Source organism: Ceratotherium simum, chromosome 8, assembly GCF_057802395.1.
Source record: "Ceratotherium simum simum isolate JZ-2026a chromosome 8, ASM5780239v1, whole genome shotgun sequence".
NCBI classification, from domain to species: domain Eukaryota; kingdom Metazoa; phylum Chordata; class Mammalia; order Perissodactyla; family Rhinocerotidae; genus Ceratotherium; species Ceratotherium simum.
In genome coordinates, this window is record NC_141907.1 from 14,132,393 (window position 1) to 14,156,645 (window position 24,253).

Genomic DNA, 24,253 nt, shown 5'->3' on the forward strand with positions numbered 1-24,253 from the left:
ACTTTTGTTTTCTCATTTAAAAATTTTCCAAAAAAGATAATTGACTGATTAAGGAAATATAAAAGCAATGTACTGTTGAGGTTATAACATATAACCTCATAAAACATATGACAACAATTGCACAAAGAACAGGAAGGAAGAAATGGAAATGTATTGCAAGGGTTGTACAGGGAAGTAATATATATCTGTGAAGTAATTTATTATTTGATGGCAGACTATGATAAATTAGAGACACATGTTATAAATCCTAGAGTAAACACTAGCACCAGGCCCCCTAAAAAAGAAAAATAGCTAATTAGTCATAGGTGGAGATAAAAAAGGGACTACCAATAAAATATTCAATGAATCAAAAATAAATAGAAAATGAGGCAAAAAGAAAAGAGAATAGATGTGACAAATGAAAAAACAGCAAGATGGTAGACAATGATAATTACATTAAATGTAAATGGTCTAAAAGACCCTAAAAGTCAGATTGTCAAACTGGATAAAAGAGTAAAACCCAGCTATATCACAAAAACACTTTGAATAGAAAGACACAGGTAAGTTAAAAGTAAAGGAACAGATTAAAATAAACCAGCAATACTAACCATAAAAATAATAGAATATCTATATTTTTATCAAAGTAGACTTCTGGACAAGGAATAATTCATAAATAATTAAAGGCCCAATTCATCAAGAAGACATAATAATCCTAAATGTGTATGCACCTAATAAATAAGTTTGAATTTATATAAAGCAAAAACTGATAGAACCAAAAGGAGAAATATAAAAATCGACAATTTAAATTTGAGATTTCAATACTCCTCTCTCAGTAATCAATAGAACAAGTAGAGAAAAAACTAGTAAGGAAATAAAAGACTTGAACAACACTATCAACCAACTTGACCTAATTATCATTTATAGAACACCCCACCCAACAGCAGCAGATCCATATTCTTTTCAAGTGCACATGGACCATTCATCAAGATAGACTATAATTAGGCCATAAAACAAGATAAATAAATTGAAAAGGAATGAAATTACAGAATCTCTTCTTTGACCAAAAGGGAACTGAATTAGAAATCAATAACAAAGACATATCTGGAAAAGTCCCAAATATTAAGCAACATATTGTTAAATAACCAAGAGTATTTTTGGAGTTGATAGAAATAGAGTTGGGGAAAAAAAATTTGAGAAAATCATCACATTATTATTTAAATTAGAAAGCAGAGGCCTAGAATGGTTTGGGGTGACTTATTTAAGGTTTGACAGAGAGACTGCTTCCCCAAGCACAGGGTTTCTGACAGACATGACTCTGGTTGTCTGAGTGCACGTCTTTTTTCTCCTATCAGACTATGAGTTCCTTGAAGGCATGGCTGATTCCTGTATCTCTGCGTTGTTCAAAACACGAGTACACGTTCAACAAACGGTAAATGGATAGTGGCACGGTGAGGACTGAAGGCTGCTCTCCAAGGCCCAGGGCAATGTGTATTCTGTTATGCCACATAGACAGAGTGCAAAAGTTAGTGGCTTTGGAGTCAGGAAGGCCTCATTCACACGCAACTCTGTCATCTCTTAGCGGTGTGACACTCAAGTTACTTAATTTCCCTGGGTTCTTCATCTGTGAAATGGGAAAACAACTTCTGCCTACAGGGCTGAGGTAAGGCTCAAATTATGGAGTGGAAAGTTGTCATTCCTTTTGACTGCCCAGCATCTGATCCCCCTCTGGATGTTTGGGAAATTCTCGATCTGATACATCTGAGCCCTCCTCCCACCACAGAACCTGAAAATGCCAGACTTACCTTCCCAGATTCCCTTGCAACTAGGGCATGAGCATGTGACGGAAGCTCCACCAATCAGACACACCCATCCTGGATTTCCAATCAGAAGCCATGGATATGTACAAGCAGAGTCATGCGGGATCTGGCAACTGCAGTTACCAGAGCAGGGCCAGTCACTCTAGAGCAGCACTGAGCAACAGAACTTTCTGTGATGATGGAAATATTCTAAAATATAATGCAGCAAATGTGTAGAAATTCCTCAGGGCTGTGCTATCCAATATGGTAGCAAATAGCCACATATGGCTATTGAGCACTTAAAATATGGCTAGTTCCACTGAGGAACTGAATTTTAAATTTTATTTAATCGTAATTAATTTAAATGTAAATAAGCACGTGTCTAGTGGCTACCATATCGGACAGCACAGTTCTGTAGGCCATGTCCAGGGCCCAGTGTTGGTGGTGTCAGCAGTGTAAACTGCAAGTCTGGGCTCAGAGGTGGCAGCAGGGGTGTCCTCAGCAGTTTTGCAGTGGATTTGGGACATTATTCCTGGCTGGATAGCTGCCAAGCCCAGTTCCTTTGTCCTTCCAGAAAGCTACACATGACCCTTTAGTAGATTCCTTTTCTGCCTAAACTGCCCAGGGTGGGTTCATGATGCTTGCCTCCAAGAATCCTAAGTGATACAAATGAGATGTGGAGGGCGGCAGTGTTCAGCATAGCTCAGCTCAATAAATCTTCCGAGCTCTCCCTAGGAATGGACTAGGCAAGTGCTAATTATAGGAGGTGTACTCCGTCCTGTCTGTCAAGATTAAGTGATAATATCATCTAATCCTGTGGACAAGGAAGGCAGACAGGCTTTCAGGGGCAACTCCAGCCCATCTCTGTAGTGTCTTCTCTCCATGAAGGGAGCATTCAGGATACACAACATACCAATGCTCAAGGGCTCAAAGAAACAGTGCACTTAATTCAAGAGAGGAAACGGTGTCTATTTTTAGTTCGTGAACCCTAGATTTGTGGCCTCTTCAAGGCTTTACTTTCTCCTAAACTGCATGACCTAATTTATAAAATTTACATCCTCAGTTTATAGAAATGACCAAAAAAAAAAAAAAAATGCTTTCAATACAGCTGCTTCTGCCCTGAATGGGGCTCAGTAGTGGCGGGGGGTTGAGGGGGTTTTGGGGTCGGGGCAGGGGTGTGGCGGTGAGAAACTATGGGGTCCAGAGTCAGGAGTCAGGCTGTCAGGTTTTAGTACTCGCTCTACCACTCACTGTCTGTGTGAGTTGATACATAACATCTTTGAGCCTCAGTTTTCTCATCTCCAAAATGGGGATATGGACATGCATTTTGTAATATTGTTAGGAGGATTAAATGTATTCATAAGAATAAAGTGCTTCATAAGGCATAATGGGCACTAAATAATATTATCACACATGATGTCACCCAATGCACATGGTCACTAATCATAGTCACTGTTTATTGAACTTGTACTACATGCTGTGCACTGAGCTAAGGGTTTATGTATAACCCCACATTTAATCCACATAACAAGCCCTCAAAGTATTTATTTTTATTTTAGAAATCAGGTTTCAGAGAGGTTAAGTGCCCTGTCCATGGTCATACAGCTAGTGGAAGAGTTAGGACTTGGACCCAAGACTACTTTGGAAAACTCTTTCCAATGAAAAACTCTTTCATGAGTTTTTATCCAACACATATTTACTGAGTACTTACTTCCCTCAGCCACTGCACAACACTGTATTCCTCAGCGATATATGATATCTTTCAGTGAAAACTCAAAGCTGATAATGCAGGTCTTGGATTACAAAGAAGCTTTCTTGTAATAATTAAAGCACCACCTAAGTTCACAATAATATTGATTTACACTTCACTCTTTTCCTAAAACGTTCACTTGTTATTTGCTTTTCCCAGCAAACAGGATAGATGAGGCTTTGCATTCCTTCTCAGCAGAACGCTGCCCCCTTTGGTGGGAAGTCGGAACAGAACCCAGAGGCTGAGAATCTTCTCTCACATTGCCAGGCAACTGATGAATTACCCGCATCTTCCTAATGCCTATCATGCCCCAGGCACTGCGATAGGCTTTGTTTTTTCACATGGATTACCTTACTTAGTCCTTGTAGCTACTCTCTGAGGTGCTATTATCATCATCTGCTTTATAAATGAGGAACCTGTGGCATGTAGAATTTCCCTCCGAGGGGCCAGGTTAAATAACTTGCTGTGGTCACAAAGCTAGAGGGTGGCAGCACTGGGATTGGAATCCAGGCAGTCAGCCAGGCCTGAGTGTTTGCTTCACGCTATTTCTCTCTGTTCTTGCCGAGGGAAGTTGAATTTCTCTAAGTTAAATGCTCATCTGACACAATTCCACCCCACACCAACAACTCTAGGCCCTACTGTCTCATGGTCTAAAGGGTGTCCCCGTGTCCTCCCAAAGACCCTGAGGTCCCTCTGGTCAGAGAACTGGCTTAGATCTGTACACAGCAGGAGCTCAGTACATGTTTAAGGAAGGAAAGAAGAAAGAAAAGAGGAAAGGAAGGAGGTAGAGGAAAGGAGACAGAAACAGGACAGCGTCTGTGAGAGGGGATCTCACCTTCTGTAGCTTCTTCCTTTCAGCCTCCGCTGACGAGCGAACTGATTTGATCTCCACCGTGTGCTTCCTTACCAAGTCTTCCAGCCGCTTCACGAGCTGGTCTTTGAGATGGTTCTTCTCCTCTTCCGTCTGATGTTTGATTTTACGAAGGTCTTCTTCATACTGTTGCTTCATATATTCCATCTCAATACTTGCCTCTTTCTTGGTCTATAAAAAGAAAAAGGGCCTGTGAAGCTGCCTGGGTGGGATGAGGAGCAGGGAATCGCCACTTCTCTTTTGTACAGCTTTTACAATGATGATATAATGATTTTACAGCTTGTATCACAAGGCACAATAAAGTTTATAAGACTATATATTTGATATTTGTAAGAAACTTCACTTTATCCGCCATCAGAAGAGGGCTCTTTGGCATAGAGTATCTATGTTCTAGGATCAGATATTCCAGCCCATACTACAGTGGTCTCTAAAGAATGCTTTGTTTGTTTTAACTGGGAACTTATATCAGGAATCCTAAGCAAGTTGCAGTTACCAAGGAGCGACAGTAAGGAGTTGGGAGAATTCTGCTACATTCTCAGTCTCTTAGTTTCAAATGACAGGAAGTTGGCAGGAAATGGGCCGGAACTTCACACCCACACATCCACCCCTGAAACCATGGGACCTGCTGCTTCCAAGCAGATTCATCCCAACTTGGGTTTGGCCTCTACCTGAAGCTCATTCCAGCAAAGCCTCCTGTGACTTCTCTATCCCAGGGCTGGGTCAGACACTACCTGTGTATCTGTGCCTCCTTTTGTGCATAGACACTCCTTGAGAAATTTCTGATCCTGCTGAGGAGGGAGACTGTGGGCTTCCAAGTCATTGGCTTTTCCTAGGACTTCATTTTTTGAAACTAGCTCCGTCTTCAAGTCATCTGCAAGCATAAGTTGCAACATTGTTTGGAGTGCCCTTGGCCTTGGCCTTCTGCAGTCGGGTTCCCATTCTGCTCTTCAACTATTGTGCCCACCACTCCCCTGTGTAACCCCTGCTTCACGGCCTTCTGGCCCTCAAGGATGGTCAAGGTGGTGACTGCCATATTTGCTCAAGCAGCATGCTGAGTTCAAATAGTTGCCCTGCTCTTCCTTCTTAAACTAGTCATCTTCAGATTTTTCTGATTGTGCTTTCCATAGGTTCAAAAAAATTGAGCATGTTCCTGAATATATGTACATTCAAAGAATTTAAATTTAAAGGAATTTAAAGGATAAGACAAAAAATAAATATAACCAGAATTGCTCAGTTTCTTCCTATATTCCCTAAGGTACTTCTGCCCTACTTTTGAGACCATTGCTCTAAGCCCTCCAGACACTTCTGGTTCCAACTCACACCTCTCCTCTGCACCTTTCCGGCCCATGGGGATTTCTTCTTTCCTGGACACTTCATTCCCCTGCTGCCTGGGCCATGCCCATGATACAAAGCATGCCATGGGCTGTAATGTAATTGTCCCACGAGCTCTCTGCAAGCAGAGGCCATGTTTTGTGCCTTAGTTATATCTCCCAGGGTCAAGTCAATCACACTGTAGGTATTCAAGAACTGTCTCATGAGGGAGCCTAGTGGAAGGCACTTTGGAATCAGATATTCTGAGATATAAACACCAGTTCTATCACCAAACAGTTGGCTGGCCTTGAGCTAGCCACTTCCCCTTTCTCAGCCTCATTTCTTCATCTGTAACACGCAATACTGACACCTATTTCACAAAATTATTGGGAAGACCCAATATTCACTGTGTGAAATGATGTTAAAAGTATAAAGCATTGTCTAAGCGTGGGGAAAAGCCAGTGCTGAGCAGCTCGGGCACTATGGTGGGCCTGGTGGGGAAATATTTGGGGGCAAGGGGTCCTTTTGCATCATGTCTTTTAGATATCTGGCCTGTGGCAGCTCTAGCTGTGTGGATTGGACTTGTCCATGAGGTGGGTCAGATCTAACAGCCCTGCCCCTGCACTCTGCTCCCCCAACAGTCTCAAGGCTGCAAGCAGCACCAGGCCAACTTGGCGGCTAACCTACCATCTGTAAGGAAATCGTTCCAAGGCATCTCACCGGTTTTCTGTGTCACGTGACACTCCTGCAGCATCAGTCTGTCTTTGGCAACAGCCAGCTTCTCCCCAAGTTTTTTTGCAGTGCTTTTCAACTCCGAATTCTCCTGTCGAGCCTCCTTGAGTTGCACATCCAGGTCCTAAATAGACAGAGAGGGTCTCATTTCTCTGGTTACAGTTCTGTGTAGAGACATCCTACATACATAGAACCAAGGTCAGATCTGAAAGGTGGGTATGTGTGCAGCATAGGCCCTTAGTCTCTCGACTTCAGTGGTTCAGCGTTCATCGAATCCCTACTCATCCTCTGATTGGCTGTGTGATGTTGGGCAAGTTATTTAACATTTCTGTAGCGAGGATTAAATGAGATAAAGTGTCTGGGACAGAAAAAATGCTCAGGGAGTACTAGGAATACTAGCTGCTGCTACTTTTAGAGATGGGGCTCTGTGAGTCTGTGGGGCTCATGTAACTGACTTGTCAATGGTCTGGCTCTCCACAAACACCAAGTCCCAAGGATTTTAGGACAGGCAAGTTGTTATGGAATGAGCGGGGGCTTTGGAATTAGGCTGACCCGAGTTCAAAAACTTATTACCTGCATGCCCAGCTAGGCCAGTCCTTAAGCTTCTTGTCTTGTCTTCTCATCTGTAAACTGTAAGTATCTAAGCTCTCTGAGTTTAGGGACCAAGTCCAGCTCATCTGTGTCTCCTGCCCAAAGCTCCAGCCTAGCACATAGTAGGTGTTCAATAAATATTTGCTGAACGAATGTAGTTGAACTCAATGGAGACAGTAACGCTCACTTTGGTAGAAGTCAAGTGCTTCGCACAGTGCCTGACACTTAGTAGGTGTTCAAAATTAGGGGCCGTGCTTATGATCCCGTTCAAAAGGCAGGAACAGATCTTGCTTTACCTGAATCCTTTCCTTCAGCTTCTGAGCATACTTCTTCAGGTCACTTATCTTGCGGCCTCTGTGCTCCAGATCCCCCTCTAGCTTCCTGACCTGGGCCTGCAGGGCTGACTCCTGGACCTGGAAGTTCTTGCGGAGATCGGTCTCCTTCTCCTGCCACTGCCACAGAGCCTCGCTCACCGACTGCTGCATGGCCTGCCGAATGGCCTCGTTTTCCCGCTCATAGGTGGCCTGCAGCTCCTCAGCCTTCTGGGCGTAGTCCTTGCTCAGCTGCTGGTTCTCCACTCGCAGCCGCTCCACCTCCATCAGGACCTCCCGCATCTCGGGGCCGTGGCCAGGCTCTGCCTTTGGATCAGGGCTCTCCTGGGACAGCTGGCCCCACTGGGGCACCTCGTGGCTCATCAGGTGCCGGAGCCTCTTCTCGTAGTCAGCCTTGAGCTCCAGCATCTCCTTGGAGAGGGTGAGGACCCGCTCGGCGTGCTCCGCCTCCACCCTCAGCTCTCTCTCCTTGGTCTCCAGCCGGCACGTGGCCGACTGGGCCAGCGCCTCCTGCGTCAGCCTCTTCTGCAGCTCCAGGGCGCTCTCTAGGGTCTGAATGCGCTGCAGCAGGGCCTCCTCATCCGCGTGGCCCTGTTCCTGCAGGAGCCTGGTCTTGGTCTCTGCCACTGCATTCTGGAGCTCCTCCTGGTGGGCTTCCCGCAGCGCCTCCATGCTGGCCTCAGCCTCATCCTGGCGGGTGTTCAGGGCATAAATCACCTGCAGGAAAAGTCACAGAGCCCAGTTAGTGTGAGGAGTGTGGGTGTGTATGAGGGGCGACGTGACCAGAGATGCTTCTCCTCCATGGTGGGGTCTCAGGCTGGTCCCCACAGGCAGTGCCTGAGAAGAGGATTTGTGGGAATCCTTAAATCCAGGGAAATGGGACAGGGAAGTGGCGGAAGCAAAGCAAGGAGATGATAAGCATAAAAGGCCACGGAGGGTCTCTGGGCGGAGTTCCACAGGGGACCTCTGGAGTGCATGGGAATCCAGTGAAGGGTTTAAAGCTGTCATTTGTTCAAATAGAACACTTCGGGATACAAGAAACAAACAAAGAACAAAAAAAACACTAGAAAATAGAATCCAGCAACATAATAAAAGGATTATACTCCATGACCAAGTGGGAATGCAAAGTTAATTAACATCTGAAAGTCAGTTAATGTAATACACCACATGAATGTAATAAAGGACAATAGACTAGAACAAAGGAAAAAAGCCACACGATTGTCTCAATAGACACATGAAAAGCATTTGACAAAATCCAATACCTCTTCATAATAAAAACATTCAACAGCCAGAAATGGAAGGAAACTTCCTCAACCTAGTAGAGGGCATCTGTGAAAAATCCACAGCTAACATTGTACTCCGTGGTAAAAGACTGGCTGCTTCTCCATAACTTCAGGAAGCAGAGAGGGACGCTTTGTGGCTGTGTGGAGAAGAGAAGGAAGGAAGGCAGGAGCATGGTGGGACCCAGGAATTGAGAACGACTCCCAGGTTTCCGGCTCAAGCAACAGGTAGATGTTTACAGAATGGAAAAAACTGTAGGTAGAACAGGTGTGGGGAGGAAAATCAAGAATTCTATTTTGGACAAATTAATCTGATATGCCTCTAGATAGCCCCGTGGAGATGGCACCAAGGGAAACAGAGAAATGTCTGGAGCTCAGAGGACGAAGCCTGAGCTAGAGACGAAGGAGATAAGGAATCAAGATAGCTTCGTTGTTCTGCTGCTTCGTTGTTCTGCTGCTTGCTTGACAAGAGATTCCAGAGCATGTCTGCATGATGATGGGAATGACCCCATGGAGGATCCAGAAGGGGAAGCCTCAAGAATGAGAGTAGGTAACAAAGGGTCAAGATTCCTGAGAAGGGTAGCACACAGGGATTGGTTTTGAGAGCAGGGAAGACACATCCTCTACAGAAGCAGGAGGGAAGGAAAAGATGGGAACAGGTGTGTGCAACTTCTGACAGGAGAATGAGGGAGCTCTCACCTTGTAGAGGTGAGAAGGGGGCTTCTCCATTCTCAGTGAGGTTGGAGGTAAGGTCATGAACTGACAGTGTGCTGAACTAGAGGGCAAAAGGGAAGCATGGGAGGCTTGCAGCGTGAGAAAGTGTGAACTAGTTTTGGGGAAGGGGAAAGTGAACTGCCTAAATTACAAGACAGTATTGAAGGCTGTGTTTATGAAGTTACAGTTCTCTGCTTTGTTCTGAGGTTTTCTTCAGCCATGGTCAGCTGAGTGAGCTCAGGAAAGGAGAGGGAGGACGGATGGGTCATCTCAGGCTGGGGTGTTACCTGGTGAGTGTGATGGAGAGAGAGAGAAGGGCAATGTAGTTGAGGTATTTTCAAGAGCTGACAAGCTGGAAGAACGGGGCGGAGGCAGTTTTTTGGTGATGACAAGGTCAAGGGTGTGGTGAAGGGAGTGTGTGGCTGAAGTGGAGTGGAGGACAAGACCACTGGAGAGTGAGGGTCAAGAAATTAAGAAATCAAGGGGCTGGGTGGGCCCCCACATGGCTGTTGAACTCACTGGGAATGATTTAAGAGAAGCTGGGCTGGTGAAGGTGACTGGGAGCCAGTGCCAAGCACTCCATTGGCCCCCTTGGGTGTTTAAGATAAGAAACTTTCTTCTTAAAAGCCTCCACCACACAGTTTTACACTCATTTACCTTTAACCTTTGTAGGTTGCTGGCTTTTTCTTGTTCACGAGTCTTGTCTACAGAACTAGACTATAATTTCATTGTCAGTTTCCTACTACTTAATAAGACTTCAACCATGCTTTCCAAACTGTATTCCTTGTAGCCCTGAGTTCCTTGGTGAGACTGAGGGCCATTGCAGGGAGCCTGGTGGAGGCTAAGCAGGTGGGGACCCCTCTTGAACCAAAGAAGAACAGCTTTTACACTAGGGCTTCCCTACCACATAGTTTAGAAAAAGTCAAAAAGGTTTTCATTGCTTTAAAAAAGTAAAAGACCAGGAGCTTAGATAATTACGAAATAGAGTAGACCAATCAGAAACATTATACGAGAAGAAGTTTGGTAACTGTGTGTGAGTGTGTGTATGTGTTTGTGTGTAACTACAAAACAATTGTTGAAGAAGGCCAAATGGCACCACTAGAGGTGACATATGTAATAGATTTAACAACGGTTTATCTAGAGACTGCAGAACTTGGAGAAAGAGTAACCATATATCTAGGAAGCAGCCTAAGAACTTATTTCTCACGGTCTACATGTGACACAGCTATTGGTTTGCTGTCTGTCTCCCTCACTAGAACACAAGCTCCATGGGATAGGAGCTTGGTCTTCTTTGTTCCTCACTATTCACCCCTAGTGCCTGGCTCAAGGTAGACACTCTAAAAATATTTCTTAAATGGATGAGTGACTGAAGGAATCAGGGCTCTGTCTTGAAGGATGCAGTTGTGGAGGTGTGACTTGAGCTTGACATCTTGTAAAGCCTTGGGAGAAGAATCACTACCTTGAGAATCATGAATCCAACACTCTCTGATGTCAAGGACAAGGCAAGGAAGTTCCTTCACCCTCCCGGAAAGACTCCACAATGAAATGAAGCTGCTGTCTCCACAGCTCTTCCCCTTCATTGCCTGTGCACAGGATTTGGGAACTGTTGGTGTTTTCTATGGCTTCTCATGGCTTCCATCCAAGAGTGTATCTGGAATAAGTGAATGTTGAAATTGGTATCCCACAGGCTGTAATTGTGTTAATAATAAATACCATGTTTACAGAGTTTACTGCAGGCCTAGCACAAGGCTGGGTGCTGTATACACATTCATAATCTCAGAAAATCCTCATGGCAACCCTGCAAATTCAGTATTTTTCTCTCCATTCTAAGAATAGAAAATTGAGATTCAGAGAAGTTAAGTAACTTTTGTAAGGTGACAAGAGATAAGAAGATGTCACTAACTCTGAAGCACATGCTCATAGCGTGGTACTGCACTACATCTCACTGTCCCATTCAAGCAGTTATTCATTTATGCATTTACTACACATCTCAGATGTGCCAGGTTCTGTACGGGGGCTAGGGATACATGCTGGTCAATAAGACAACTGAAGTTGTGACCTCAAAAATATTATAACTCAGTGGGAGAGTCAGACAAGAATATGGAAAGTTACAACGCACTGGGATAAGCGCTCTGAGAGGGATCAGCACCGGTTACTATGGAAACACAGAAGAAGGGAAAGAAGACTTCCCAGAAAAAGTAAGCCTTGCCCCCTCATCCTTGGGGTGACTGATGCCCTTTTACCTGTCAACCTCTGTGTGGGCAAGAACAACATGACTTCTTTGTGTTGTCTCATAGCACTTGGTATGAAGTTGAGCACACCATAGGTTCATAGTATGTATCTATTGTGGTGTTGTTGCAGGTCATCAAGGATCCATGCCTTCTTTCCACAGAGCTGCTGCAGGGTAACAGCTACCAAGCAGAGACCACATATCCTAGCCCCCTTGCATCTGGGTGGGACCGTGTGACTAGTGATTGCCAATGGAATGTGGCCAGAGGTGGTGATGTGTGTCATCTTGAAGCCAATGCTGGGGTTAAGATTAAGAGGAGGGTTAAGAAGGGGGCAAGTCCTTTCCACTGTCTCTTTTTCCATCTGCAGACTTAATGGGCAGACTCAGAGGCCTTAGAGGAAGGAGGAGTGCAAGATGGAAGATGCCTGGGTCCTCAATGACCGAGTAGAAGGCATCGGCCCAACAGAAGCACTGACATTGATCTTTACACCAACAAGAAATAAACTATCACGTTGAGCCTCTGAAGTCTTGATATTCATTTGTTACAGCAGCTACTATTATCCTAGGAGAACTCACAGGACAATCATACTCGTTGTTGTTAGTACTGTCAAGTTGATTCTGACTCCTAGCTGAAGCCTGCCCAGTCATTTTGCACCATCCTTTCAGCATCACAGCAACATGCAGCTGCCACAGTATGACAACGGACAGACAGGTAGTGTGGTTCCCTGACTGGAAATGAACCTGGGTTGCGGTGGTGAGAGCACTGAATCTTAACTGCTAGACCAGCAGGGCTGGCTAGTCATATTCACGGTTATGACTAATTACAAAGCCATTAACTACAAAGCCAAAGGCATTAATTACTAAGCAAATTAAGCAAAGGAAAAAGGTGCATGGGGTGAAGTCTGAAGGAAACTAGGTGCAAGCTTCCAAGAGTCCTCCCCCTGTGGAGTCTTCCCCCAGTAGAGTCCTCCCCCAGTGCAGTCACACAGGACTTGCTTAATTTCCCCAGCAAAGAGTTGTGAAATATTGCCTACCAAAGGAGACCATTAAAGACTTAGCACCCAAGCTTTTTACTGAGGGCTAGTCAGGTAGGCACCTTCTACCTGGCATTACCAAAATTCCAGACTCTTAGAGGGAAAGCAGGCGCTCAGTATCAATCATATTGTTTGCACAGTTTAGACCTAGTGAGTCACTCTTGTCAGTTTGGTGGGAATTGTCTGGAAATCTAAGTTCCCAGATGCCAGCTGAGGGTCAATTTTGCAAGCTTGCCATTCTAACCATAAGCAGTCTCAGTCCTGCTATATTAACTCTTTTCTGCACACCTACCACCCCAACTGATGAAAAGAAACTGATTTTTCTCTTTAATAGAGTCAAGCTTGTGCCATAAGCAAATCCTAACATAAATGGGGTTTTCTCATGGTGAAGAACAAAACATCCTTGTAAAGGTTATTCTATGAGTGAAAAACTGAAAGCTATCTCTCTAAGAACAGGAACCAGACAAGGATGCCCACTCTCACCACTCCTATTTAACATAGTATTGGAAGTCCTAGCAAAGTCTTGCCAGAGCAATCAGGCAAGAAAAAGAAATAAAAGGGATCCAAATTGGAAAGGAAGAAGTGAAACCGTCACTATTTGTAGATGACATGATTTTATATATAGAAAACCCTAAAGAATCCACCAAAAAACTTTTAGAAGTAATAAACGAATACAGTAAAGTTGCAGGACACAGGGCCAGCCCCGTGGCTTAGCGGTTAAGTGCGCGCGCTCCACTACTGGCGGCCTGGGTTTGGATCCCGGGCGCGCACCGACGCACCGCTTGTCTGGCCACGCTGAGGTCACGTCCCACATATAGCAACTAGAAGGATGTGCAGCTATGACATACAACTATCTACTGGGGCTTTGGGGGAAAAATAAATAAATAAAATTATTAAAAAAAAAAGTTGCAGGATACAAAATCAACATACAAAAATCAGTTGCATTTCTATACACTAACAATGAAGTAGCAGAAAGAGAAATTAAGAATACAATCCCATTTACAATTGCAACAAAGAGAATAAAATACCTAGGAATAAACTTAACCAAAGAGGTGAAAGATCTGTACACTGAAAACTATAAAACATTGCTGAAAGAAATTGAAGAAGACACAAAGAAATGGAAAGATATTCTGTGCTCTTGGATTGGAAGAATTAATATAGTTAAGATGTCCATACTTCCTAAAGCAATCTATAGATTCAATGCAATCCTTATCAAAGTTCCAGCAGCATTTTTCATAGAAATAGAACAAAGAATCCTAAAATTTATATGGAACAACAAAAGACCCCAAATTGCTAAAGGAATCCCAAGAAAAAAGAACAAACCTGGAGGTGTCACACTCCCTGATTTCAAAATATACTACAAAGCTATAGTAACCAAAACAGCATGGTACTGGCACAAAAACAGACAAACAGATCAATGGAATAGAATCAAAAGCCCAGAAATAAACCCACACATCTATGGACAGCTAATCTTTGACAAATGAGCCAAGAACATACAATGGAGAAAGGAAAGTCTCTTCAACAAATGGTGTTGGGAAAACTGGACAGCCACATGCAAAAAAAATGAAAGTAGACCATTACCTTACACCATACGCAAAAATTAACTCAAAATGGATTAAAGACTTGAATGTAAGACCTGAAACTATGAAACTTCTAGAAGAAAACATAGGCAGTACCCTCTTCGACATTGGTCTTAGCAACATATTTTCAAGCACCATGTCTGACCGAGCAAGAGAAACAATAGAAAAAATAAACAGATGGGACTACATCAAACTAAAAAGCTTCTGCACAGCAAAGGAAACCATAAACAAAACGAAAAGACAACCTAACAATTGGGAGAAGATATTTGCAAACCATACATCTGATAAGGGGTTAATCTCCAAAATATATAAAGAACTCATGCATCTCAACAACAAAAAAACTACCAACCCAATTAAAAATTGGGCGAAAGACCTGAACAGACATTTTGCCAAAGAAGATATACAGATGGCCAACAGACACATGAAAAGATGTTCAACATCATTAACTATCAGGGAAATGCAAATCAAAACTACAATGAGATATCACCTCACGCCTGTCAGAATGGCTATAATTAACAAGACAGGAAACAATACGTGTTGGAGAGGATGTGGAGAGAAGGGAACTCTCATACACTGCTGGTGGGAGTGCAAACTGGTGCAGCCACTATGGAAAACAGTATAGAGATTCCTCAAAAAACTAGGGATAGAACTACCATACGATCCAGCTATTCCACTGCGGGGTATTTATCCAAAGAACGTGAAAACACCAATGCGTAAAGATACATGCACTCCTGTGTTCATTGCAGCGTTATTCATAACAGCCAAGACTTGGAAGCAACCTAAGTACCCATCAAGGGATGAATGGATAAAGAAGATGTGGTATATATACATACACAATGGAATACTACTCAGAAATACTACTAAGAAACAATGAAATCCAGCCATTTGTGACAACATGGATGGACATTGAGGGTCTTAGGCAAAGTGAAATAAGTCAGAGGGAGAAGGTCAAATACTGTATGATCTCTCTCATTAAGTAGTAGATAATAACAATAACAAACAAATAACAATAACAAACAAACACATAAAGACAGAGATTGGATTGGTGGTTACCAGAGAGGAAGGGGAGAGGGAGGAGGGTGAAAGGGATAATTAGGCATGTGTGTGGTGATGGATTGTAATTAGTATTTGGGTGGTGAACATGAGAACATGATGTAATCCATGCAGAAATAGAAGTATAATGATGTACACCTGAAATTTATACAATTTTATAAACCAATGTTACCGCAATAAACAAAAAATTAAAAATAAATAAATAAATAAAAAATAAAACGCACAGAAAATTCCTTAAAAAAAAAGGTTATTCCATGAAATTTGGCATTGGTGATTCTATTAAGGACAAAATAAACTATTGACATGGGTGGTGCTCTTGGGGAATTGGGTTCCTATGTTCACTTAAACCTGTATAAGAGAAAATTTAGTTGAAGATCCAGTACATTCGGATGCCACAAACCACTCAATGAAGAAAGAACCCAAATGTTGTGCCTCTTTGAGTAAGAACCATTGTCCCCTGGATCAGGGTCTTAAGGGCTTCAGCTATTTCCAGCATTGGCTCACGTGAGCCTGCCCTGTCGTGTGAAAACTCTCCCCAATGAGCACAGTCTCAAATTAACACAAGACCAGATTTCAGGCTGGAGGTGGCAGAAAGGGTCTCCCACTGTGGGCACACAATGTCTGAGGGCACTTTGGCATGGGCATGCAATTAAATTAAATCAATTAAATTGCATGGTGTCATGCAATTAAAGTCCCAAAACAATCCCCACCAGCGCCTGCCTAAACAGTTCTGCTGGGCTGAGATCTGGTCACAGAGCTCCCGGCTTTCTACGAGTGCCAGACCCACCTCTCTTTCACCCGACCCCCTTCCCTAGAAGGAGAGTGTGTGCATGAACAAGAAAGTGTGTTATGTTATGTTGTATTATATTTCATATTATATTCCTCATCCTATTTTATACGCACACACATTCATCTGCCTCATGATTCTTTTAACTTAGCAATAGATCTTGGAGGTCATGCCATTTCTTACATAAAGAAATCCCTCATTTTTATTTTTGGCTGCTTTCCATGCCATTGTACGGATGTGCTATAACTTATTTCTCTATTCTCTACCTTGTGATAGACATTAAGTTGTTTCTCTGTGGAAGATTATCGCTATGTTTCTCATTTCAACGTATTGAGGTAAAATTTTCTTTATTCTTTTTTTCCATTTCTGTGCATGAACTTGAGGTCTGCTTTTTGCTTATTAATGCAACTAATGAAATTCCAGAGCTTGGCATTAAAAAATTCAAGTCCTCATAATTAATACAGAATCCTAGGAAAGAGATGAAAGAGGTGTCTCCTCTCCCTGTGGAAGGAGGGAGAGATAACATTTTGTGTTCTAAAACTAATCTAAAGAATTTTGAGAACATTCAAAAGCACTGAACTTGTCTTTCTTCTCAACATGGAGACGTGTGTGAATGTTCATGCCTGTGACTGTGACAAGGGCACTTCTGATGCTACTCTGCTGGGACATCTTGCCTAATCTCAAGACATGCTCTTCTTTTTCCATCCTCTCCACTTTCTCACTCACACAAACTTGCTCTCTGAGTTTGACCTCTCTTTCTTCTCCTAGTCCAATAGTCTATTTTCATCTTAATTCCCTTCCTTTTTCAGCCTGGACCCTACGGCCAACCATTTCAACTACTTTCTTACTGACATCTTCAAATCCCCTGCCCACCTCATCTGGAGCCTCACATCCTTGGTATTCTCAACACCAGATCAACCCAACCACCTCAGCTCTTGCCAAATACTACCAACTCATACTTAAGATTTTCAGCTTCATCTGTGCTCTCCATGCTGATACCATTCACTTGATTTGTCTTGTAGTAATTCCCTGTTCCTTCTCCCCATAGGGGCTATTTCAATTCTCTACCACGTTTTCTAGGGCTGCAACCCTAATTCCTGGCTCACTCCTGCTCGCCTAGCATATAGTGTTGTCTCCTGCTTTTTGAAGGAGGGAATGATTGAGAGCTTGGGCTTCAGCCAAGCCAAACTGAGCTGGAGTCCCAGCTTCACCACCTCCTAATGGGTGACCCTGGGCAGGTGTTTCAACCTATCTGGATCTCAGCTACTTAACAGTAAAACGAGATTAACAATAGCATCCTCCTCCTAGGGCTGTACTGAGGGCTATGTGAGATAATGCATAGAAACACCAGCTATGCAATAACTACATAATTACTGTTACCTGCTATCCAGAGAAAAAAGACTCAAACTCTTACTTGTGGGCTGGGAAAAAGCCAGAGTAGGTGGTAATATTTAGTGCAGTGCTGGGGCAGAAGCAGACTGGTGCAATTAGGGAGAGAATGGAGGGCGAGGGAGGCGAGATGATTGATGTGTGTCACTCTGCCCCAAACCACTGGTGAAAGGAAGTGGGATAGGGCAGGAAGATGACTAGATGGGCAAACAGGATCAAAGTAAGGGGTGGGGGGCACTAGGGAAAGGCAGATGAAAAGAATCTGGAAGGAAGGAAAAGATGCAAGAGAAGGTATAACTCAGGATAAACGGGTTTTATTTGGAACAATTGGGGAAAGGTATAAAAATTTCACCTCCTATATAATGTTCCTTAGCTACCTACAGATAATAGAAACTTATCACATTTGTCTGTCTTCCAGTGCACTATGAACCATTTGGTTGTTAAGGCCCTTTCATACCACATCATGGACATTTGGATGCTAGATGTTGAAATAAAATGTGAGCTTCATAAGAGTAGAGACCTCAGCTTATTTATTTTGTAGTTCCCCAAGCACCCAGCACAATGCCCAGCCTGATTCAGAGGCTCAGTGTGTTTACTGTTAGACTGAAGCAGGACTTTGTAAGGGGTAGTGAGAGAATGAAAGAATAGGATTCCAGAAGGGAGATCTGCAGGAGCAGAGGCCCTGAAGCGGGAACATATATGAAGCAGACAAGCATAACAATTAAAAGACTAGGAGTCTATACTGCCTGACTGGAGTATAGTGTCCCAATGGGGCACTTTAAGCCTGACGGAGATTTCCATGGCAATGGCACTTCTCTCAAGGAAGGCAGTGTGGTAGGACTGATGGAGCTGGGGGCCTCTGGAGTGAGCGAGACCTAGATTTAACTTCCTTGTAGCAGAGATTTTTGGTGTGCCCAGCATCTATTTCTCTCCTTCATCTTTAGAAATAGAACCCCTCACTTTCCCATGGGCACAATGCCATATTTCTCAGTCTCCCTTCCAGCATGGAGTGGCCATGTGACCAAGTTCTGCCCAGCTGGATATAAGTAGACCCGTCATTACTTCTTCCAGGACATGTCTTCTACTTCTGAGCAGTCATCTCGGACCATGAAGTGGACACCACAGGCTAATGTTGGCAGAACAATGGGCTAAGAGGAGCCAGGGTTTCTGACACAGAGAAGGCCATGCCAGCCCTGGACTGATTCCAACTGGATTGCATTTGGGTGTTCTGACACAGACAAACCTAATTCTGTCTGACATATACACTTTCCAACTCTTATCTCTCTAAAATTGTCAAGTTATTTCACTTCTCACAGCCCCAGTTTTCTCGCCTGTAAAATAGAGATAATGTGGATGTCTTTTTTTTTTTTTTTTTTTTTGGTGAGGAAGATTAGTCCTGAGCTAACATCTGTTGCCAATCCTCCTCTTTTTGCTGAGGAAAACTGGCCCTGGGCTAACATCCGTGCCCATCTTCCTCTACCTTTTTTTCATATGTGGGATGCCTGCCACAGCATGGCTTAATAAGCAGTGCACAGGTCCACGCCCAGGATCCAAATCTGCGAACCCCGGGGCTGTGGAAGCAGAGTGCGCTAACTTAACCACTACGCCACCACCAGCTGGCCCCTGTTTTTGTTTTTTTTTTGAGGATCAAACAGGATTATATCTCTTAGGTGTCTGGTGCATAGTAGATACTCATTAAATGTTTCTTCTGTCTCTCTTCTCACGCTATGCCTCAAAAGGAAACGTCCCTTGCTGTTGGAGACACAATCTGCTCCCTCAGCCCTCAATGTCTGAAATCGTTGAGCAGATTCTGAGCAGACCCACCCTTCTCCCGGGCTTGGTGCCTACAGGTCACTCGGCCACCCTTCTCCTGCCACCTGCTTGCTTTCCTTCACTCACCACCTACTCAACTGAAACATCAAAGCAACCGGCCCAAGCCTCATTATAAATTCACCTCCTCAGGAGGAGGCCGCCTGCAGAATCCATCAAGGGACACGAATAATTCAGCAGCCAAGAGAAATACCAAGTAAGTCGGACATCTTCCCAAGGGTTTAGAAATCCACTGCTAATGGTTTGTTTTCAGAGGAAATTTCAGCTGAGAGCCTGTTAGGGTCTTAGAGGTTAAGTACTGTAGGTTTAATAAAGCTATAATTAATGGATTTTGAGCATCAGATCCTGAGGAAAGTTTCCATCAAGTCTGGCAGCATAAGTCAGAAGTGAAACGGAAAAGGAACAAAGAAAATCATATTTGCTGAGTGCCTGGAGTATAACCTCCACTGGGCCAGGTAATATACATATTGTTTTTCAATTAATCTCCTAACTGCTCTACAAAGTGAACATTCTCATGCTTATCCCTGTTTTACAGAGGAGGAAACCGACACTGGGTGGGGTTCACTTAAGGCTTGGGGTGATATAGCATGGTGCTTACCAGGAGCCTTTAGAATCTGCTGGACCTGGATTCACACTGTAGCTCTGCCTCTTTCTAGCTGTGTGACCTTGAGTCCGTTATTGAACCTCTCTGATTCTCAGTCACCTCATCTATGACACGGGGAGAGCAATGCCTACCTCATAGATTTGTTTGGCAATTAAAATGACATAACGAACCTAAAACCCTTAGCAGCGTTCCTCGCACAAACACTCAAGAAATGCTGCTGTTATTATTTTTGCTATTATTAACATTAGAAAATAATGCTAAAAATAAATAATAAAATAAGTAAAACAATGTTAAAAATAATGCTAACAAGTGAGGATACTGGGATTGAAACCCAAATCTTTCTGGATCCAAAATTAAAAGAAAAGAACCATAAGCTGGTTTAGAAAAAAGCTGGTAATATTCTTTTTCTTTTTTTCAGGGGAAGATTCACCCTAAGCTAACATCTGTTGCCAATCTTCCTCCTATTTTTTTCCTCCTTTTTCCCCCTTAGAGCCCCAGTACATAGTTGTGTATAGTTGTAAGTTCTTCTGCTTCTTCTATTGGAGCCGCTCCCACAGCATGGCAACTGACAGACAAGTGGTGTGGTTCCACCCCCGGGAACCAAACCCAGGAACTGAAGCCTGAAGCAGAGCACGCCAAACTTTAATCACTAGGCCATCAGGGCTGGCTCTGGTAATATTCTTTCATTCAGTATTTTTGCAGCATTTACTGCATACTAGGCATGGTGCTAGGCATTGGTAAAACAGAACAAGTACGATCATTCTGTTGAAGGGCTTACAGGCTAGCGGAAGGTGATAGATTGTATTATTTGCCCATGGTTTTTTCTCCTTCTTTTCCCTTCCTTGCCATGGCCCTTCCAGTGTGAATAGCATTTCATTTTCCTCCCTTTTGGACTTGGCTGTACGATTTTCTTTGGCCAATGGAATGTGAGTGGACCTGTTGCAAAAAGGCATTAAATGTGTTTATGTGTTTTGGCTTCCCTCTTGGGCTTCTACCATCTGCCACTAGAAGAGTACATGCAGGGTAGCCAGGGTGTCAGTGTCAGAGACATGTGGAATAGGCTGGACCACAACCCAGAGCCTGGAGTTAGCCTGGCTCAGCCAAGCCCAGCAGAGATCAGCTGAACAGCAGCCAACCTGAGCATGAAATAAATCACTGTTATTGTAGGCCACTGAGATTTTAGGGTTGTTTGTTACACAGCATTATTGTAGGAAAACCTGACTAATGCACAAAGAGAGAGAGACAAGTAAGCCAATTGGTACATTTAGGGGTATCTGAGGTGCTTTGCTAGAAGTCTGCAGGGACACAGAGACAGTCACAGAGAGGGAAGGATCACATTGCTCCAATAATCCTCCCTCTTCCTTGCTGCATCATCTCTAATGGATCACTCCCATCAACATATAAATGTGCTGCAATTTTTATCATTAACAAAAATCCTTCTTTTGAGCCCACATTCACCATTTTTCTGCACCCCTTTATAGCAAACTCCTCAAATACTTTTACACCCATTGCCACTAATTCCTAACCTCTCCTTCTCTCTTGAACCCTCTCCAGTCAGGCTTTCAATCCAACTAATCCACCAAAACAGCTCCTTGCTGTTTCACTAATGAGCGCCATGTTGCTAAACCAATAGCCAATTCTCACTCTTTATCTGTTCAACTTCTCAGCAGCATTTGACTTAAGAATTCACTTCCTTCTCCTCAAAACGTTGTCTTCGCTTGGCTTCCAGGTTACAACACCCTCCTACTGACCACTGACCACTCCTTCTCATCTGATTGGCTGCTTCTTCCACAGCTCTCATCCTTCAAATAGGAGCGCTCCAGAGGTTAGGCCTCAGACCGTTTCTCTTCTCTACAAACATTCCCGTGGGATCTTATCCAATCTCACAATTTTATGCATGCTTTATTTGGTAATGACTCCCAAATTTATACGTCCAGGCTGGACCTGTCACCTGAAAGTCAGAATCATGTGTCCTATTGCTTACCAATAACTCCACTTGGATATTTAACATGCATCTCAAATTTAATTCTGCATTTTTTCTTCAAAACCTGCTCTTTCTGGGCCCAGCCCCATGGCTGAGTGGTTAAAGTTCCATGTCCTCTGCTTCGGTGACCCAAGTTCATGGGTTTGGATCCCGGGTGCGGACCTCCTCCACTCACCAGCCATGCTGTGGCGGTGTCCCACATACAAAAAAAAAATAGGGGAAGATTGGCACAGATGTTAGCTCAGGGCTCATCTTCCTCAGCAAAAACAAACAAACAAACAAATAAACAAGCAAAACTCTGCTCTTCCCACAGTATTCCCCATCTCACTTCATGGCAACTCCCTTCTTCCAGTTGCTTAGCTTGAACTTTGGAGTAGACCAATAAGCCCATGAAAAGACACTCAACATCACTAATCATTAGGGAAATGCAAATCAAAACTACAATGAGATACCACTTCACACCCATTACAATGGTTATTATCAAAAAAACAGAAAACGAGTATTGATGAGGATGTGGAGAAATTGGAATACTTGTGCATTGCTGGTGAGAATGTAAATGGTACAGCCACTGTGGAAAATGGTATGGTGGTTCCTCAAAAAATGAAACACACAATTACCATATGATCCAACAATTTCACCTCCGGAATTTCAATTCCAAAAGAATTGAAAGCAGGGACTTGAACGGATATTTGTACACACAGGTTGACAGCATTATTTACACTAGCCAAAATGTGGAAGCAACCCAGTGTCCATTGACAGATGAAAGGATAAACAAAATGTGGTATATACATACGATGAAATATTATTCAGACTTAAAAGGAAAGAAATTCTGACACAAGCCACAACATGGATGAACCTTGAAGACATTATGCTAAGTGCAACAAGCCAGCCTCTAAAGGACAAATATGGTGTGATTCCACTTATACGAGGCAGCTAGAGCAGTAAAATTTACAGAGACAGAAAGTAGAATGGTGGTTGCCAGGGGCTGGGGGTAGGCGGGAATGGGGAGTTATTGTCTAAAGGATATAGAGTTTCAGTTTGGGAAGATGAAAAAGTTCTAGAGACAGATGGTGGTGATGGTTGCACTATAACATGAACGTACTTAACGCCACCGAACTGTGCACTTAAAAATGGTAAATTTTATGTTATTTTTATTTTACCACAATAAAAAAAATGTTTAAAAACTATTTTGGAGTCATCCTTGGCTCAAATACGTCTCACATCCCATATCCACTCCATCAGCCAGTGCTGAATCTGGCCATTTCTCACCACCCATCCTCCCCTCAATCTGAGTCACGAGTACCTCTCACCTGGACCAATGGCCTCCTAACCCTTGTTTCTATTATGCCCCCTGGAGTCTGTTAAAAGTCAGCCAAATCACCTCCCCCCACTGCTCAAAACCTTCTGAAGGCTTCCCAGCGCACTCAGGAAAAGTCAGAGCCTTTCAACGGCTCTCGTGACCTTTCTGAGCTCAACTCATCTTCTCTTTCTCACTCACTCCACTCCAACTGCCCTGACATCCCTGCCACGCCTCAACCATGCCAAGCACACTCACTCTCTCACTGTATCTCTGCGTATACTGCTGCCTCTTCTGGGACTGCCATACTTCTATCTGACATCTAAATGGCCTGCTCCTCTCCTCCCTCGGGTTTCTGTTCATATACCACCTTATCAGTGAGACCTGCCCTGATTACCCCCCTAAAATCCTTGCTCTCCCCATACATTTTCTGGCTTTATTTTTCTCCCTGTCACCTTTATCTGACACATTGTATATTTAACATGCTTTTTAAAATTTGCTTATTTGTCTCCCTCTCAGAAAATGAATTATATACGCAAGTAGGGTTTTTTTTCTGTCAAGCCCACTACTAGACCCCAGTGCCTGACGTGTGGAAGGGACTCTGTAAATATTTGTTGAACGAATGAAATATCCATTATCCTAGCAGAAAGGCATCAGAGTGCAGAGGATACTTGAGTTGGGTTTGGAAAGATGAGCAAATGTCAGCCAGTGGACAGAACGGGGAGGAAAATACAGTAGAGGGAGTGCCTAGAGCAGGAAGTTAGCATAAAGGCATGAAACAGAGTGGACTGTGTGTTGACATGCAAGGGAGTCCCCCTGGCCAGAGCCTGGGGAGGGGCATTGGCAGGAAGAGGAGGACAGCATGACCCGGTGCTGGCCGGGGGGCAGGGGTCAGACACTCAAGGGTCCAGCATCCATTTAAGGAGTTTAGACTTTATTTTGTTTACGTAGCACATAGAGATCATGCAGACTCAGACACTTTGCCCCAGTGATCCTGATGTAGTAGGTCTGGTGGGGAGGCCAGGGATCTGCATTTTTAACTTTCAGCTGCCTGGGGCCTCAGACTCTGAAAGCAGATGGGTGCCTACTTTGGGGAACTGTGGTTTATG

General features: G+C 43.6%; 1 protein-coding gene across 4 annotated transcripts in view; it reads right to left on the minus strand.

The window, feature by feature from the left end:
• The window catches only part of FAM184B (family with sequence similarity 184 member B), a 128,968-nt gene that overhangs the window by 57,288 nt on the left and 47,427 nt on the right, over positions 1 to 24,253 (minus strand). For 3 of the 4 annotated variants that reach the window (XM_087434138.1, XM_087434137.1, XM_087434139.1), the window contains exons 2-5: positions 7,327 to 8,079; positions 6,395 to 6,563; positions 5,128 to 5,267; positions 4,361 to 4,567 (exon numbers count right to left, since the gene is read on the minus strand). In XM_087434138.1, the coding sequence (XP_087290264.1) occupies positions 4,361 to 4,567; positions 5,128 to 5,267; positions 6,395 to 6,563; positions 7,327 to 8,079 (1,269 nt within the window). The remainder of the gene's footprint in view (positions 1 to 4,360; positions 4,568 to 5,127; positions 5,268 to 6,394; positions 6,564 to 7,326; positions 8,080 to 24,253) is intronic. The other variant, XM_014788895.2, reaches the window with a different exon arrangement.